Genomic DNA, 18087 nt, shown 5'->3' on the forward strand with positions numbered 1-18087 from the left:
CCATCGCATGGACAAACAGACCAAGATGGGATATAACCTCTCGGAGCACACGTTGTTTGTAGTTCCACGAGTTTTATTTTTGGTTGGAAACCAGTCCGTCAAGACACGGAGGGAGGCTTAAATTGACCCTATACCTAACCTAACCTAACCCAAATCTACCTGCCTACAAAAATATTCCCAACCTTAGCAGTCATGGCCAGCAATACTTGATAAGCAAGTATGCCTTTCTGACCATGTGTTCCTTCGCTCTGCTCCTTGGTAGTGCAAGCCCGAATCGACATGAAGAGTCCCATCCCAGTTGCAACCGTTTCAGAGAAACCCAGTCCCCCTTTGAGCCCTAGCACCACGCGCATGAAGCATTTCTTCATCAGGATATCGTTATTTTGAATAGGGTTTTTTTTTTTTTTTTGTTTCGTAAATGTCCACAGTGGACTTGTTTTTGTTCTTTTTTGGTCATTGTTCACAGGTATCATGAACTCGCTCGACAGAGTACTGCTCGTCAGCGGTGTTTTGTATGGTTCTTGCCAAGGGTTTCCGCCTATACATAAGCATGCATAATTCCCGTTGTAGGTCGTCAAATCGTATTCCAACGTAACAATGCTGGATGGAAGATTGCATGGCGTAGCGCTTCTAGTCTGCAGTCGATGTAGCAAGTGCTTTGCAGGCCCAGTGATGAGAGCCCTTCCAGCACGAAATCCCCCATGGGTCTTCCTCGGTCAACCATGCGAAAGTGTAACAACAGCAGTGGATGCCAATCGCTTCCGGCCGTGTAATCAATTCGGGTCTTCCGAGAGAGCGAATATGCCCAAGTCATTGACATCGCTCCATGCTGCAGGCGAGAGAAAGTTCTTAAAGCTGGTAATCTCGGAGATGGCAGCGTTTGTAGCAACGCAGCCAGGCTGCTGTGGTTGCTGCGATGCTTTTCGAAAGTTCGCCCATCCTGGTGATCGTATTCGGGTACCGGGGATGCCCAGGCCCTCCAGGTACTACTGTGTCCTGGGCCATCCCAAAAGCGCAACCACCAGAAGCTTAAACAGCGTGTCGTATGAATGCAGTCAATGCGTATGAAGGACGAGCAATGGGTTGATGGTGACGGCATATGATAAAGCTCGTCACACCAAGCATCCACCAATTACTCGCTTGATACCACGGACTTCTCAGCGCGAGCTCTCATGTGGTTGGAATGGGTTTCGAGGCAACGCGCCATGAGATGGGTAACTATGCGTGGTCAGTTGACACAACTCAATGTAGGGAAAAGGGGTGGAGGTAACTTACTGGGCCATACAGCAGACTTATCAAGCATGTAAGCCGTCAGTCTGAGAACCTTGGCCGCATATCCATTGTGGTCGTCCATCTGCACCATTCCACTGCTCACGTTGCCACTGACCAGGTCCAAATTCACTTTCATTTCGGCACTGGCTAGTACCTCCTGAACCTTGGAAAGCAACTTCACATCCTCGTCCTCGAGCAGCATAATTGCCGGTACCTGGGACAAGTCGACCTCGTCCTGTCCGATGATTCCGAGGTAGCGTCCTACGCGATCCTGCAGAGTGGCTACCCATTCGGCCAAGACTTGAGCGCAGTCGAAAGCACACATGGCAGACTGCATGGGCAACTCCCTGCTGGTGAAGTCTGCCAACGTCACGCCCAATTTGTCCGCCATGGCGAGAGAATCAGCAGCATAGAAGGCGGCTTTGCGAAGGTGCTTTTCACGCTTAGAGATGGTGCGGCTGGAAATTTGGGACTGTCGTCGCTGCTGGGGCGCAGGCATCGGCGGAGGAAACTTCGCTGTGGAGAAGTCGGGCGACGACGACTGTGTTGGCGGCGAATCGACAAAGACGGAGCTAGTGGCAGAGCCGTCCGAGTTCTCGTTGACCGAGTCGTTGTTGGATTCGGGCGAATGTTCGGCGTGTTGGACAATCTCGTTCCCGCGCGAGAGTTCCTCGGCCAAGCCATCCCAGTCCCGCTGCCAGAACTTCTCCTTGGAGCGCGACAGATTCACAAACAGGCGGACATAGGCAAGATCCAGGAGCGGGATAGCATCAGCTGACAGCGGCCCCATGCCAAACGGGTTGGGCCGCTCCAGGCTGTGATGGGGGTTGCTCGCCCAGGCTGCTTGCCATGCCTTCAGGGCGGGTTCAATGTGACGATGCATTTTTTCGGTTTCTTCATTTGTCCATATTTTGTTATGATGTCGCTGTCTCGTCTCCCAAATGTAATTGTGCAGAGCATTTATCAGGATCAAGCAGCCAAACGTACTTGGCTTTAATTCGCTTTTAGGGATATCGTCCATATTGACCATGGAGCCGAACGGCTGGCCCGTACTGTGAAGCGCAAGCTTTTGCTGTTTTTCATTTGTGCGCAAAAGCTCACCAAGGGCCTCGTGGAACGTCATGCGGTTGTGGCCGGCTGCCCTAACACCGCCTTTCAATTGGAACGCGGCAGTACTTTCCGCGGCGAAGAATTCCTCGTCGCATGGCAGGTCCTGGAGGATCTCCGAGTTGGTCAAGGCAGGGGCATGGTTGTATCCGGACACTAGGAGACTGGAGAGGATAAAGATCACGTAGAGAGTCCGTTTGCGTTCCTCAACCGTTTTCCACCTCAGCCACTCCGCCTGCTCCTCGGACTCGGCCTTGATCCCGCCCCAATTGCCCTCCGCATCGCCCATCTGCAGGTCACGGTGGCTCTCGGCCGTCTCGAGCCGCATTTGGCGGAATAAACCGGCCGCTTGGGCGAGACTGACCAGTGCTGCCAAATGGGTCGAGGCAATGTCGCTGGCCGTTTTGTCACCGCTATTGTGCCCGTAGATGACATTGAGCAACATGGCCTGAACCAGCCAAACCGGAGTGTGAACCGCATTCTCCGTATTTTGTGAGCCATGCTCCGACATGGGGGTCCGGCGGAAATCTGCCTTTCGGACGTCGGCTTTTCGTCGCTCTTCAAGATATAATTGTATCATTTTTTTGCCCATTTCGAATAACTCCCTGGATTGCGTGTGCTCCTTCTCATACAAGGCACCGATCGCTGCCATGGATAAAATCAAGCATCCGCTGCCTCCGACAGTGTTAGTCCTGCCGCTGGAAGGCTGAGATGGGAGGTCAAAGGATAGAGTTGGTACATGTAGGAAAGGTAGATGGGGATGGAAAAAGCGGAGGTAGCTCCCGACATATCGTTGCAGCTCATGGGTGCTAGGGAGACTCCGGGCATACTCCGGAACGTTGTCCGTGTTCGCCTGATATTGGGGGGATAGCGGGGAGTTTGGCGTGGTGAAGGAATACTTCCGACCACCGAAGGGTGCGCATTGTGAAAGTGCATGCACGATGGCTGCCCTCGTGGCGTCAGTGATGGTACTCACTGGAGATGGGCCTTGATGATTGCCGTTCATCGAGGTGGGTGTTTCTGGGCCGGTGCCGAAGTTCATGGCCTGGTTCAGGTTCTGCGTGTTGAGGCCCGGCACGAGCGACGGGCTGAGCGAGCTCATGGAAGGCGGCGGCGTGGAGAAGTATACGTCGTTCATAGTCTTGTGCGGAGGCTGTGGCGAGACGGGAGCGCCAGTCATGAGGTCGGGGAAGACGGAGCCGTTCATGTCCAAGCTGAAGGGGTTCATAGGAGGTCCCATGCTCACAGCAGGCTGCCAGATGGAGCTCGAGGATGTGGTGACAACCGGGTGGTGGTTGGAGCCGTCCAGCATGACGTCGCTGATCCCGCTTTGGCTGGTGGTGCTCATGGCGGACGGTGACGAGCCATCCACGGCGTTTTCATTTGGGTTGTTGAAGGACATGTTTTGCTCAAAGCCCGTAAGCCAGTCAAACGTGTCATCGAGGTGCTGGCTTGTTGGTACATCAGCTAGCCCAGTGCCAAACGGCGAGGTTGGGTCCATGGCCATGGAATGGGGGGATTCGCTATAATGAAGGGCGTTGGGGTTGATGGTGGAAGAACCTGGCTGTCCGAAGAGGAGACCTTCGAAGTCGAAATCGGGCTGCCCGAACTGCAGAGGCGGAGCCGTCCTCAGGGCAGTATTGAAGTCCAGGTTGTTGATACCATGGGTCTCCAGCTTGGGCAGTCCGTGGTGAATACCGCGGTGTCCCAGAACCGACGACATGCCGCCAAAGGCCTGGTCAATGCTATGGTGCTGGGGGAAGCCCACTAGGCTGGCATGGCGGCTGTGGGTAGGCTGCGCATGGCTTCTGGCCACATTCGCATTGGCCTGGGCCATCATGGACATGTGGCTGCCGTCAACATGGCTTATTGTGTTTGCACGAGGCCGCACATGAGACGAGTTGCCGCCAGCAGCAGTGGTCGCCGTTGTAGCTGTGCTAGCGACACTGTTCTTCCGGGCCCGGCTCTGGCCCGTAGTAGCACCGCTGGCGCTCTCGCGACGATTTCTCGGTCGCGATGAGGGGGTAGTTGTTTGATGCAGCTTCTGCTGGTGTCGGAGCAAAAGGTCGCGGCGGGCGAAACATCGCGTGCATTCCGGGCACTCAAAGGGCTTTTCTTTGGTGTGGGAGCGCTCGTGTCGCTTCAAGTGCTCGAGACGGGCGAATGCACGTTGGCACGTCTGGCAGGTATGAGGGCGCGGCTTGTCGGTCTTGGGCGGCGGGAAGTTGTTAGCGGGCGCCTTTGCCGTGTTCACCGTGATTGTCGAAGCTTCACATTGGTTTCTAGTCAGTCATCATTTGACGGCGACGGGAGGGAGAAGCAAATAGTCAAGCCAAGAGAGCTTCCTTCATTCAAGCTTTAACTGGGGTTGGGCTGGGAAAAGTTGCGTGCATTGCTTGCGTCGCGCGTTGCGGGTTTGACTTGTCGTCGTTCCCGGCAACCAGAGCAGCGTATGCGTGGGCAGGGTGCGTGGTGGGTGGTGGGATGTGGGCAGCAGTGGTGGTGGTGGGTGGTGGGATGAAGCTCTTAGTGAGGGGCAATTCTCTCTCGAGGCAGGCAGATAAGGGAACAGACGGGAAATGGCTCCATACCCTCGTTGGTGACAGCATTCTCGGCCGGTGCGGCAGGAGGAGGAGACGGATTGGACATGACGACCGAAAGAGAGGAATCTTGGGTGAAGCTTGTTTACGGTTGCGTGGGTGGGTGGTTGTCTAAGCTGTATTCCCCAAACTCGACTCTTGAGGTCGTTTTGTGACTCGAATCAATCGAGGGGCAGATCGAATAATTGAGCAGAGAAGCTGTGAGTAAGTTGGCAGGTAAAGTTGACTTTGAGCGTTTTGGAAAGTGGGATGAAAGGGCCGAGAGTGGTGGGCTGTGGCGGGGGGTGATTTGGGCCCCAGTTCTCTCAGACTCTCACTCTCTCACACACACAAGCGCGCTCTCTCTCTGTGTGTCTCTCGGGCTGGGTTCCTGGCACTGCACTTTCTGGATCGGGCCTTGTCTTCTCTCGAATTGTGCCGGGTCTGGTTCTCTTCTGTTTGGGAGAGAGAGTTTGTATGTATGGATGTACGTAGTGTGTGTGCGTGCGGGTGCGTGTATGTATGTAGTGCGTGCGGTGACAACACGGGAAGGAAGAGGACCCTCTTTCTGCTGCTGCTACTGCTGCTGCTTCGCTCTAGTCTTGTCGCTTGCTCTGTTCTCTCTGTTCTCTCTGTTCTCTCTGCTTCTTTTTCCACTCAAACTGAGACTGTAGCCACAGCCTGGGACAATGCTCGTTACGTGAATGGCCAGATGGAGAAGCCAGACCACCAGGTAGGCAGGTAGCAGCAGGTAGCTAGGGACAGGTAGCTGGTAGTAGCTACAGGTTAACTGGAGAGGTGACGGGCTCGGGCTCGAGTAATTGGGTATAATTGGCGCAATGCCTATCGTCGGTGAACTGGTGGGACACGGCTTATCAATTCGGTTCAATTCGGTTCGCCTCGTTTTATTTCGCTCTCGCACTCTTGTCGATTCCAGCCAGGCAGGAGGGAAGGAAGGCAATGGCTCTTGGGAAACTGAGAGGTTTGAGCAAATGTTTTGGAGGTCGAAATGGGTTTAGAGAGAGAGCAGAGTAGTAGTAGAGTAGAGTCCGTCGTTCCGTCAGAGCTCGGCTGGAAGAAAGAGACAGGCTCTCGCACTCACTCACACACCAGACCTACCTCAAGCTACCTCCAGCTACCTAATACACAGATATACAGATACGCACTACTACACTATTGGCACCCCGAGAAAAGGGTCTGTCTGGTGTTGGATGACATTCTCATTCGACTAGGCCTAATGCTGCAGTGCAGCACCACCAGCCTTTCCATCTGTGCATGGCATCAAACTGGCATGGCATGGCATGGCATGGGCATGAGCAAGGGCATGGGAGACCAGGCAGTGTCACAGTGCGACGCTTTTTTTCCCACCTACATCCCTATCAATCATCAATAGCACCCGAGCAAAACCATAACAGATATCCGTCATATCTTCTCTGCTGCTGCTGCTGCTATTATTACTACTTGCGATATACTCATGGCCGGCTTGTTTCCAGATGTAGCCAAGTGAGCTTGTAAGGTACGTACGTTTGGCAGGCGAACTTGCCCGGCTAGGCAGGCATTGGGATGTACATTTGTGAATCGGTAGGTAGAGAGGTAGGTCGGGTCCTCTTTTTTTTTCCTTTGGTGCCGGCGAGAGTTACCTTAATCGGGTAGTACTTGTACTTTCTGCCTCAGGACTGACGTCTCTGGAGGTAGTCGAGCCAGGGACGCAGCATGGAAAACAGAGTGACCGACAGGGGATTCCGCTCCCAGATTCTCATAGCCGCGTGCCCAAGGCGCACGCTGACTGGCTCTCTTCAGGGTTCATCGGAGGCTATCCATAGTGGAGTAGGATTTTTGGTCACAAGGACGCCGCTCGCGCAGGGTAGAGGCTACCTGGCCGGCGCGTACATGGGCTCCTGCTCTTGTGCCTAGGCCCAAAGTCAATCCACGGGCAGCATGAAGCGACGAACGAGAGCGACAGGCGCTCCCAGGTTTCAATCTCGTTTCCCATGGGCCATCTCAGTGTATCGCCCTCTCGGCCCATGCCATGCCCAAGTAGGTACGCAGCTGCATACCGTCGTACAGTAGCTCGACCGAACCCTGGCCCTTATTACGTCGCGGCTCCGATGTTGCTTGGTAATGAAAACTGCTGGCCCTTCTTTTTGCTGTTGCCCAAGTGCGTTTCACTATTTCGGATTCCAATGAATCCTGATATCCCTCCCCGCTTATATCATGGGTACTGTACATTGGGCGACGGGAAACACTGAGCGCAGGCTGGCCCAAAAGGCGGTGTCTTGTAGTATGAACCATGAACCCAGGTAGATCGAGAAATCGAGAAGCTTAATTCGCAACGTGGGATTGGCAATTGGGTCAATTCGCCGGCACCAGCGCTCGCAAAGCTGGCGAACATCGGTAGTCTGGTCTGGCAAGCCAGGAGAGGCCTGGCGTGCCGGGCAGCATCATGAACAATGGAATTGACCAAAAAGCGAGGACCCTTGGAGGGGCAATTCGCATTGAGAGGTGGGATGTGACTGGTCCGCCAAGCTGCATGGGTCGCCAAAAGGTGTGGTGGGCTTGTCCACCGTCCTCGTCGCATCCTCTCCGGTGTGGTCCTGCAGCACCTACAGTATCCTGCCATCAACCATGCACTCCTGCTTCCTGCTGGCTTCTGCTTTCTGCGCCATGCCCGTTTCTCTATAGTTGGCAGATGTTCCGTGCAATCTGGGAATTCATATCGGGTCGAGCCAGCAGCGCAGACCGGCTTTACTACGGATTGTGGCGGATGCCGTCGCATCCATCCATCCATATCTGGACGCTGCCCCACGGTCGACAGACTACGAGCTACATGATCACCACCAGTTGCGTGATATCGATATGTCTTGGCAACCGGTGTGCAGGTACGTACGTTACGGCCGCTTTCCCGGCTCTGCTAGTAGTAGGAATAGTCGTTTCTCTCTTGGGCCAGATGCCAGAGTAGGAGGGTGGTATGGCCGGCCGTATGGGCCATGGCCACGCAAAAACCGAAAGTCACCCGAATGAAGGATGGCCCGACGGCATGACTGTCTGCTATGCTACTACAACCGCTGGGACTAGTCTTCAAGTGCAAAGGTGTGAATCGGTAGTGAATCGGCCACACTTGCTTGGGGGATAGCCGTAGGGAGCGGCCGAGGTCCAGTATTCATTCAGTAATGCGGACCAGACTCAGCAGGGCGGCAAGGCGGCTCACAGGTTATGAAGAGCCCAACTACTTTTTCTCAAGCTTGATGTCAAGTGGGCGACACGACGATCGGGGCAGATACGCGAACCGTCGGCTTTCTGATTTGTGCACTCCGGCGCCGTCTGCTTAAGTGGTATAACTATCGACAGTTATGGTGTGCCATATCAAGACTATCCTCGAATGGCAGCAGCAGTAGCAGGGCAGTAGTCCAATAACACACACGGCGTCTCATTGGCTCGGGGTAAGCCACACGGCAGCCACCGTAGCCCTTGCAGAAAACGGACGGCAGAGGATAATGTCATCCTCGTTGCCTACCATTTTCCTTGTCTTTGCTCTTCTGGCATCGCTGGTAGCCGCAAAAGGATTGCGCTGACAGCAGGTGTTGACAAAGAGCTGACGTAAATAAGCCGGTTGCCCTATTTTGTCTCGCACTGGATTACGAGTGGCATTGTCGATCTTTGCACAATCTTGGATTTCCGTTAGCGTCCACGAGCCAGACCCTGGATGAGCTATTAATACGACAACCAACCACCGATTCTGGTTTGCATTTTTGGTGGTGAAGGCAGCAGGGTGCACGGTGGCATGTAGCTAGGGTACGCTTGGCGCCGACTGCTGTGTGTGAATGTCATGTACCTTAATGGATCCTCCTGTCTCAAAGGTTCGGCTTGTTGATTTGCTGGACGCCAGGAAGCTCGGCGTATCGCAGCCTCTGCTGGTCCGGTCGCCCCACTGGCACAACTTACCACTACACATGATGGTGAGCCTTGGACGTGTTCGCGTTGCATGTCGTCGTCGGGATGGTATCGGGGAGGAAGACCAGAAAGTTGCGTTTCAGCCTGCAAATTGCGATATCAACATGTAGTTATGGATGGACCGTTAGAGTATGTCAGGATGCTGTTTCCGCACGTGTGCTTAAGCAATTCGGCACGCGAGGAAGAGCCAGAGCCTGGCTGAAGCTCTAGACTACCGTCGTTACATTGGTGATCAACAGTGATCTACCCTCTAATTCTCTCAACTCAGAAGAATGCTACATTGCAAGGGCCTGCGTGGAAAAGTAGACCGTGCCGCAGACGGGATGCAATCTACCAGCTGCAGGCGACCCCCGGTCTTGCTCCTTCATCTTACTGGCGGAGGCGGCCAAGGCAGCAATAGTAGCATGACTTACATACTCGTTCTGTCTTTGGCCCTTGGCCCTCTGACTACTGCTCTGACTGCTTGCTACCCACAAAGACGGATCTAGCCTGGTGGGCCATCTGCCATTATCAGGATATGTCGGACTTTCTTACTCTGTTCTTGCCAAAGCATAGCCTCAAACACTGGGACTCAACACTTCGAAAACCAAGATGCACTGATAGCGCCTCCGAGATGACTTGTCTGGGCAATGCTAGCAGCAGGGCAAGGGCAGGCAGATCAGAAGCAGCTTACTGTATGCCCGTATGAGTGACATCGGTTCTCGGGGTTTTGTAGCCGAGCATTGTCCCGATCCAACGTTCTACATCATGTAGGTACTTGATTTGTGACAAGCCAGCATGGGCGGACGGGGGTTACCAACGGCTCAAGGGTTTGGATGGTTGGGGGCCCGGCCACATGAACTGACTCCACGGTTTTTTCATGTATGCACTCTCTCTCTCTCTGGCCTCCTTCAGCAGTCTGCACAACTATTGGACCCGTCGAATACCACCATGCCATGGTGCGAACGACAATCTACTGTCGCCAGGCGGGAACAACACGCATTGGCTCGATGCGAATCAATCCGATCGCTCACGTCTGAGCTGTTCAGATGAGATGCACGAGCGCGTCATCCCCCAGGTCGCAGGCTCTAACTCGCACTCATTACGGGACCGGTAAACCGAGTGACAGGTTGCATGTGTGTATCTATCTGGGCTTTCTACTGAACGGAAACAAATTCACCCGCATTGCCTATACGATACTGCAATTAATTTGGCGCAGTCCCACATTCGGGCATGCCCAGTGGCGCTCTCTGGCCGAAGCGAGTACGTAGGTCAGCTGTTGTAGCCTCGAGAAAATGAACAAAATGATGGATATCGTATGCGTTCATGAGCCTGTTTGGTTTACCATTGTGGCCGGCCTGCTTCAAAATAGATGGGGTTCTGGGGGTACGGACGTGGCAATCGGCCGCAGAAATACCCCATACCCGTACCTTTGCCTTGATTGTTGCCCGTATTCCCAGTTTCGACAGGCAAATGAACGAACCAAAACAAAACAATACTGAAACCCATTGGTTCCAATGTAATCATTTGCCCTTTCTCGCAAGGCAATATCTGCCCGATGTGGTGGCCGCTGGACTGGAATTGTAGCTTTTCGATCTGTTGGACTTTGATGGCCAACTTTTCCCCAACCACCGATCCCAGCTGGGTGCGGGATAACGCACAGCGCACCCATTGAACGGAGCGAGCGAGACAATCTGGGGAAAGGTCGGACAAGAGGTTTCGTATGGATGTACCCAGCCAGGAACCCTACCTGTCTGCACTAGCAAAACTCCCTTCACACCACCAACCATCTACATCATAGCAGACCATGCCATCCTAGTCAGACCTGTGTCCCGAGGCTAGTTGGGTTTGATGTTTTGTTTCCGAACTTGGCCTCTTGCGCAGAATTGCGATCCAGTTCGAGACACACAAGCCGTGATGCCGCATCAGCAAGTTTCAATGCGATAGCAGTGGCAATTCAATCGGCATTGGCTGGAATTGATGAATGAACGGGGGAAAGGGTGCTGCAGCAAAAAAGGCGCCTTCCTTTGCCGGGGCCGGATATAACTTTTGCAGGCCTCGGATGGGGGAAGCAGCTACCTTCTCCAAAATTCCCCAACATTTCAATTTCGAAAATGGGGATGGATCGTCCTGAACCCCCAAATTACATCACATCCATTGAATGCGGATTTTATCCATACTACATTCAAGTCACACACATGTCTGTGTATGCAAACCAACCTGTCTTACATTGGATGCCTCCCCCAATGCTGAGGCCCAGCAGCTATGCCATTTGATCTAAGCAGAGCGGCCACAACGCCGACAGAACAGTCGATGGCAACAAGGCTGCACCTAGCACATCAGCGCCCTTCCTCGTCATCAATGGAACCGAGCTACATCGATCACAGATCATCATACGCCTACCTACATACATACGTGCATACATGTACATATATGTATCTTCTAACCTCAGGCTCCCGACCATATACGCACTGTGCCGTTTTGCTCCTAGCCTCGCCTGTGGCTCTGGCCATCAACTAGGCCCAGGAACGGAACCCCATGCAAAACCGCAAATGCCGATACTTGATTCCCTACGGAGCACATGCGAATGAAAACCGAAGTGCTGCAGACATTGCTCCAGTCCTCCACCAAAATGCATAGGGAATCCAAGTTCATGTATGTACCGTATTAAGTGGCAGTTCATCCCATTGAGCGGCAATGTTTCTGGTGGTCACCCTGCAAGATGCTTTGCAAGCAAATCTTCCGCATCGGACGAATTGCGATTGTGTACCTATACCACTACGTATGCGGCAGGCACGTCGACAAGCCTGAAACTATATATCCTAATATCCGGCATCTGGGATCATAAACCAGAGCCTCTTCGCGGAAAGGCATCTCCCTCCTACCACTGGTACGGCGGCCTGCTCTTCGCTTTCTCTGCCACCGGCTTGGGATAGGCTCAATGGTGGCGACAACCTCTGCGGCGGCCATCGAATGACGCAGCGCCATGTTCGAAACCTTCAGTCTGTGTCGTTCGACACGCCTCTTCAAAAGAAAACGCCAAATCGCGGACTCGACCAGGGCTTGATTGGGAAAAAACAGCGGCCACTTTGCGCAAATGCTCGCAGGCTGTCCATGCAGACAAGACATCCCTGTCTTCCCCAGACTCTGCTCCTCCGGGGCTAGGCGGCCCACATTGCTGCGTTTTCACTGGCTCAGCTGACGTCCATTTGAGGGATGCCGATCTCGTCGACAAAGGGATTGGCCAGTGACCAGCAACCCAGGACCTCGAGATCCCGGGTGCCAACACCAACCCACACACACACACCTGCTGTACCAGTAGACGCACACGCACACGCCCACACCACAATTTGCAAGAGCTCCTTCGACTTGGCATCATATCCGTGTCTGAGCTCCATGTTGACTGCTACTGGTAGTACTCAGAGTGGCCGGTTCGGGTAACTCTGGAAGGGCCTGGTTTGTTGCCCAAAGCCAATAACCCACTGCCGTGCACGAATATACCTTGCAAGATGGGCCACTATTCATCTCATGCGCATACTTTCTTTTGCCCATCATACACCGGGCCATCATCGGCAGTTCACCCAACATTTCATCCGAGGATCTGATGTGGGTTGCTGCGGATGTCAAGGTAGTCAGGAACTGTTGCATTTGTAGCTCAGTCGAACCGAGCCCTGCAAAGGCCGAGCATCAACTATTCGCCAATGGCTGTGTATGTCCAGGGGGCAGAACGGCATTAGGACTTAGCATGCGGACTATGCGGTGCGGATTCGCCAACTACCTCAACCTAGCAAGTCGGGTAGCCTGTGTACACTCGGGCATCTTGGCATAGCAATCACGAACCAAAAGCATCAAGCAGCAAGTCGCGACAATCTGGGCCCCTAAATTTCCCATGATTTCCGGGGTTTGCTAAGGCGACGAATGATTGCTGATGGCTTGCAGGCAATGAAGAATTCTAGAAAAGCGCGATGCTGATCAGCCAATATACAGAGTTTGCCTTACCGGACCAAGCATAGGTATCACGCAACTTTCACCAAAGCAGCCCCCAACGTACATCAGCTCCCAAATCCCTATCCGGCTGCTCAATGAGGTGGCAACCATCATTTCGCCGGCCCATCGACCAGTTCACTGAATCCTCCCATCGAGTTCCTGCGCTTCCTGATTCCTGGGATGAAATGGACTTCGCGATGGCCAAGTAGGGCGACTTGCGATTGGCTAATTGACATGCAGATGCGCAAGCCACACACAGTACAAGCGTTGGATCTTGAAACGGCCATGTACCTATGGAAGGTTAAGAAAACGACGTTGGCGGCTTTTAGTGCATCTGATATGCATGGCCAGGGGCGTCTTTTAAGGTGTGTTACTCGCCACGCTCGGGATATCTTCTGGCCATGTTTAGCGAGTGGACAAGAAACAACCGACCAACCAGGCTGGCCAGCGATAGAGTGGCTCGACACCTTCTTAGGAATTGCTTCACACTCCCGATGACGTTGGCATTCCATTTCCCTGCATAAGTGACCTGGAGCATTTGCCTCGTTGCAGCCATAGATGGTAACCTGCCATGCACCACCATAGTATGGGTGTGTTTTCTGGGGGTCCCAGGGCAATACTGGCCTGGCTGCATATGGCGAACGAGCGCGGTACGGTATTGGTTGACCTATATCACGAAGCAGTAAGTAGGTTGCAGCAACGGCGCAACTCTTACAAAGTAGCACAACGCCGACGATTCCACCGCATGCCATAGGCCCGCACTGACACTGGCTTTTGATACATCCGGGGAGGCCCACCCGTGCCTATTGCATCGTATCGGAAGCCAGCCCTCTCAGCTGACTCTGGTTGTACACAGAATAGCCGAAGTCTCAAGTGCCGTCTTCATTCTTCTAGGGGCATCTTGGTGGCCGTCTGCGACTAGTACACCGCATAGGACTGGGCTTGGGACTGGCCACCGGCCGGTGTCTCTTTTTTTCTTTCCTTGGACACCCGGCAAAAGTTACAGCCCTCTCGTCCCAAGTCGAAACGCTCTATGGATCTCTGCAATGCCAGCTCTGCTGCTCCGTGCAAGCCGCCGCTGCTAATCTTGCCTACTACGGCGGTCATGCAGCCGGGGCGCGTGGGTGGGACCACGGCCAGTGGTCTCCACCCCTCCACGAACCTTCTGATCTCGACATAGCTCGAGCCCGCTAGCAGACTAGCTTGGCTGTCCGTGGTCGAGTCCAAGCAGGCTAGCATCATTCTGCAGCGTCGTAGTCGAGAGCGAGAAGCACACACACCATTACGGTTAAGAATTGAGCCACCACCAGGAACAATGGCTCGTACATCATGTCCGTTATTCAATCGGGTTTCCTCATAGGCCGCTGGCGCCGGATCTTTTATGACCGGCGTGGGAGCTGGGGTAGCATACAGCATACCTACCTGCACACATACACGATCGGGAGCATGGGGTTTTGGGAAGAAGCCAGCAGAGAAGCAGGTGATTCCGTTGTGAACTTGACGACAGCATGACGGCCAGACGTCATGCGGCAGAATGAGCAGTGAAGATCGAGCTGCCGCAAAGTAGTGGCAGGCGGTAGGCTCCAGGCTCTAGGCCCTCTGTCAGGCCAGCATCGACCCAACCTTCGATGGTGGTAGCACGTTTTACATGTGCAACATCAGTCCCAGCTGCTTGTTTGCTTCTAGCTGCGCAGCCGAACATTCGAACGATGATGGCCTTTTTTTATTTCCGACGTGGGAAGCTTACCAGTCGAGTGAGCCTAGGCGCACACTGTGTGTATATGTGACGTGACGCTTGTCGAAACAATGGTGATTGGTAAAAATGAAAATCAACGGTTTAACACAAGTGGACGAAAATTACGTATGGACGGTTCCGACTTCTAGCTGGCCCGCCTCGTACGTAGTATACTCTCTCCGTCAGCAACTTTCACTTTAGTCGGCTGTGGTTGGTTGGTATTCGGGAAATTTGATGTTGTTTGGATGGTCTGGATCTATCTAGCAGCAACTCAGGTTCGGGCGGTAGAAACCCCTAGAGCCATCACATAGCAGCTGCCAACACGAATGAGAAACGGTGACCAGTCCGTATGTGGTAGTCGATCGGCCCGCGAACGGAATGACCATGGGGCCCGCCCCTCTGCCCTTCTGCCCCTCCATCACCCTCCATCACGCCCCTAGCAAGCTCTAGGTCTAGCCCGCCCAACAACGCAACGGCGGGTTGGCCGGAGTGCTGGTAGTGTGGAGGTGGAGGGTTGGATCTTGGGGAAGGAGTTTCTGCTCATCGCCGACTAGTGGCAAAATGGCATATCTACATGGCAATTGAATAGTAGCATGCTCCCTCGCTCCCTCTCTTACATACCGACTGCTTGGATTGGTCGTGGGAATCGGGGGTGGTAGTGGGAGCGGGACGGCGTGAGAGCTCTTGTCTTGGTGCGTGGCAGCTTGGCTTTCTCTCCTGCTTTGCTGGGTCGATCTTCAAGCTCGAGTTGGGATACAGCAAACGAAGACGAAAAAGAAAAGTGATGGGGATTGCCAGATGCAGTCATACCGACCGACCGACCGACGACCGGGGAATTTAGCGGCAATTGATGCGTTCCCGAGCTGCGTTTTATTGTAGATCTTGCGCGCGAACTCGCGGACGCGGCTCTCTCCATATTGTGCGGCTGCTACTGCTGCTTACTGCTTACTGCTTACTGCTTGCTGCTTGTCTCAGACCTTACGTAGTGCTTAACACAAAACGAAACAAAACAAAACATACTTCCCTCTCCTTGGCTCGGAGGGGTTGGAGGGGTTGCTTTCTCTGGGTGCGTGTGTGCGCGCGCGCCGGGGTATTGGCCGAGTTAGCTGGGGCTTCGGGGGTGCCGTGATGTTGTCTGTTACGACGCATCGCTCGCGGCCTTACAGCGTTTCGTCTTCTGGCTGTCCCATCTCGTGGTGTATGTGGCATATTGTCTGTAGTTGTCCCAAGTGTCGTATATCAAGTACGTAAGGATAGAGCTGAGAACTTCACGGGACTCGCTTCTTGGCATTTTCCCAAACATGCGATTGTTTGTTGGATACATATATATATATATTGGTATCTTGGATTGGCAGAAAGAGGGAGGGAAAGGGAGGGAACGGTCTGGCACGCAGTTGATCTCTCCCCCCTTTTCTGACGGAGTAATGAGGAGTGTTGGAGAAACCCGAGCTCCTCACCTCGCGTCTGCCCCTTTCCCCTCACGATGCGGGGGAAAGGAGAGACAGTTGTTGGAGAGAAGAGCAGCACACATTGCTGACCGACAAACCGACCCCCCTTGATAAGGTCGGCTGCTGCTTGGAGACAGAACGTGTGAGAGAGGAGGGGGAGGGTCTGAGATCTGTCTTACATTATCGATCTGGGATCTATCCAATCTATCTGCCCAACCCCCCTCGTCGGTATTACACATACACGCATGCTCGCTTGTTTGCTTGGTATGTTACCTGGTAACTGAGGGGGAGGCTGCTGCCGTCACACGAAGTAAGAAGAGTGGCATGTAAGTAAGCAAGCAAGTACTAACGACGATATCATTCTATCTATACACTCTAACAGCCAAACCGAACTGGCGTAAAAGGGGACGAAAAGGTCTATATGCAAACGGTGGCATTCGTTTCCCTCTTTCTCTCTACTCTCCATTGTTATACATGTCAAGGCCCAGCCTTCCCTATCATCCATCTCCCCGTCTCTCCTTCCCCTTACTTCTTCCTCTCAAGCGATTGGTGGTGCCCGTGACAGACAGTGTCAGGCAACTTGCAGTAGCCGCCGCCCCACGATTACATCATGAACTTCTGGTGCTGCTCCGGGTGGCTCTTCTCGACGTTGCCCTTGATCATCTTGTTCATGAGCATGTTGCTGTCGATGGCCACGCGCTCCTCGAGCGTGTTCTGCGGCGCGCCCTCGAGCACGCGGAAGCGCGACTTGATGGTCATGCTGCCCGTGGGGGCCTTCCCTCGATCAGCGCGTCGATCCCCTCCCCGGGGAGGTCCGTGAGGGTTAATCGAAACGTCGTCTGCCCGATCGGCCGCTTGTCCGTCACCTCGTACACCTCGCACGGCAGCCCGTCGGCCGCCGCCGCCGGGTTCGACGAGACGTGCGTGTAGCTGATGAGCTGCGGGCACGTCGTCCGGATGTAGCGGTCGTGGTCGTGCAGGGCGGCTAGGACGGCGTCGCGGCTCACGCTGCTGGGGATCGGGGTCGTAATGGTGGTCTCGGAAGGCATGGTGGTGGTGGTGGGTTTTTGTTTTTGGTTGCTGTGAAAGTGTGTTGGGTTTTAAACGGGAAAGAATGCTGTCTTTCTTGTGGCTCGAAACTGTGTATATGGAGAAGTTGGTAATGTTCGAATGTTGCTGATGCCAGGAGGTAAGTATGAAGCATAGGTCCAGCCAGGGAGGACTTATATACAAGATCGTATTCTAGAAGACGCCGCAAAGGCCTAGAAGCACACCCCTTGTCCAAGGGCCTCTCTAAACTTGGCTATGCCACGGATAACGTTGGGGCTGAGATGGTGCGGAGTTTGGTGGCGCCCAGCCTCATGAGGGCTTGCGTCAGGTCGGGCGCTGGCTGACTGGACTCTCGTCTTGTTTATTTAGGACGGAGTCAATCAATCCCATGGACATACAAGTCCATGCTGGCCGTTGCTCAGAGACGCCCAAGACCAACACACAGCCACGTCCCTTTCCCCGTTCGCGCCAACGCCATGTTGTGGAATACAAACTTTCAATCCAGTCTGGCGTCCACGTTGAAGACGGAACGAGCGCTTAGTAAAGTCGCGACAGCGTTGAGCATGGCATGGGAACCGGGTAAGCGCGCGGATCCGTGGCCAGGCTGGCGTTGAACTGGGCTTGGGGCTAGTTGGGCCTTAGGTTGGGGCTGGGACCGGCAGTCCGGAGTTGGGGACGGGGGAAGCCCGGGCATGGACGGGGAACGGGCACTGGGTGGTCCGAAGCAGGTAAGCCGCCACCAAATAGAGGGAGGGTGCTCTGTTGCCCCGGTGCGCAAGTGAGCAAGGAATCTCGTGTTGGGGCTGTTGGCGCAACCCCTGGCTTAACCTATTCATCGAAAGGCAGCGGGAGGAAAACCGATTCGTGGCAGGTTGTTTTGAACCACGACGCTTGATTGGAGGTGTATATAACCGAGACCATCGCTCTCTTTGTTCCTTAAGGGCAAATAAATGTACATACATACTGAGAAATACCCCTT

The 18087-nt window shown here is 54.0% G+C and overlaps 3 protein-coding genes across 3 annotated transcripts; all 3 read right to left on the reverse strand.

The window, feature by feature from the left end:
* Window positions 1-1132: 1132 nt before the first annotated feature.
* Window positions 1133-6718, reverse strand: PG985_009895 (uncharacterized protein; the record flags this gene model as incomplete). The annotated part of the gene is made up of 3 exons (XM_066829663.1): window positions 1133-1218; window positions 1276-4647; window positions 6640-6718. 3 exons carry the CDS (start codon window positions 6716-6718, stop codon window positions 1133-1135), a joined length of 3537 nt encoding a protein of 1178 aa, XP_066682053.1.
* Window positions 6719-13793: 7075 nt separating this feature from the next.
* On the reverse strand, window positions 13794-14291 carry PG985_009896 (uncharacterized protein; the record flags this gene model as incomplete). Its single annotated transcript, XM_066829664.1, has 1 exon — window positions 13794-14291. The coding sequence occupies one exon, from the start codon at window positions 14289-14291 to the stop codon at window positions 13794-13796; it is 498 nt and encodes a 165-aa protein (XP_066682054.1).
* Window positions 14292-16661: 2370 nt separating this feature from the next.
* Window positions 16662-17107, reverse strand: PG985_009897 (uncharacterized protein; the record flags this gene model as incomplete). The annotated part of the gene is made up of 2 exons (XM_066829665.1): window positions 16662-16818; window positions 16893-17107. 2 exons carry the CDS (start codon window positions 17105-17107, stop codon window positions 16662-16664), a joined length of 372 nt encoding a protein of 123 aa, XP_066682055.1.
* Between the last annotated feature and the right edge of the window lie 980 nt (window positions 17108-18087).

The sequence above is a fragment of the Apiospora marii genome (genome assembly GCF_038362585.1).
Source record: "Apiospora marii strain CBS 49790 chromosome Unknown utg000006l_segment0_segment0, whole genome shotgun sequence".
Lineage (NCBI taxonomy): Eukaryota > Fungi > Ascomycota > Sordariomycetes > Amphisphaeriales > Apiosporaceae > Apiospora > Apiospora marii.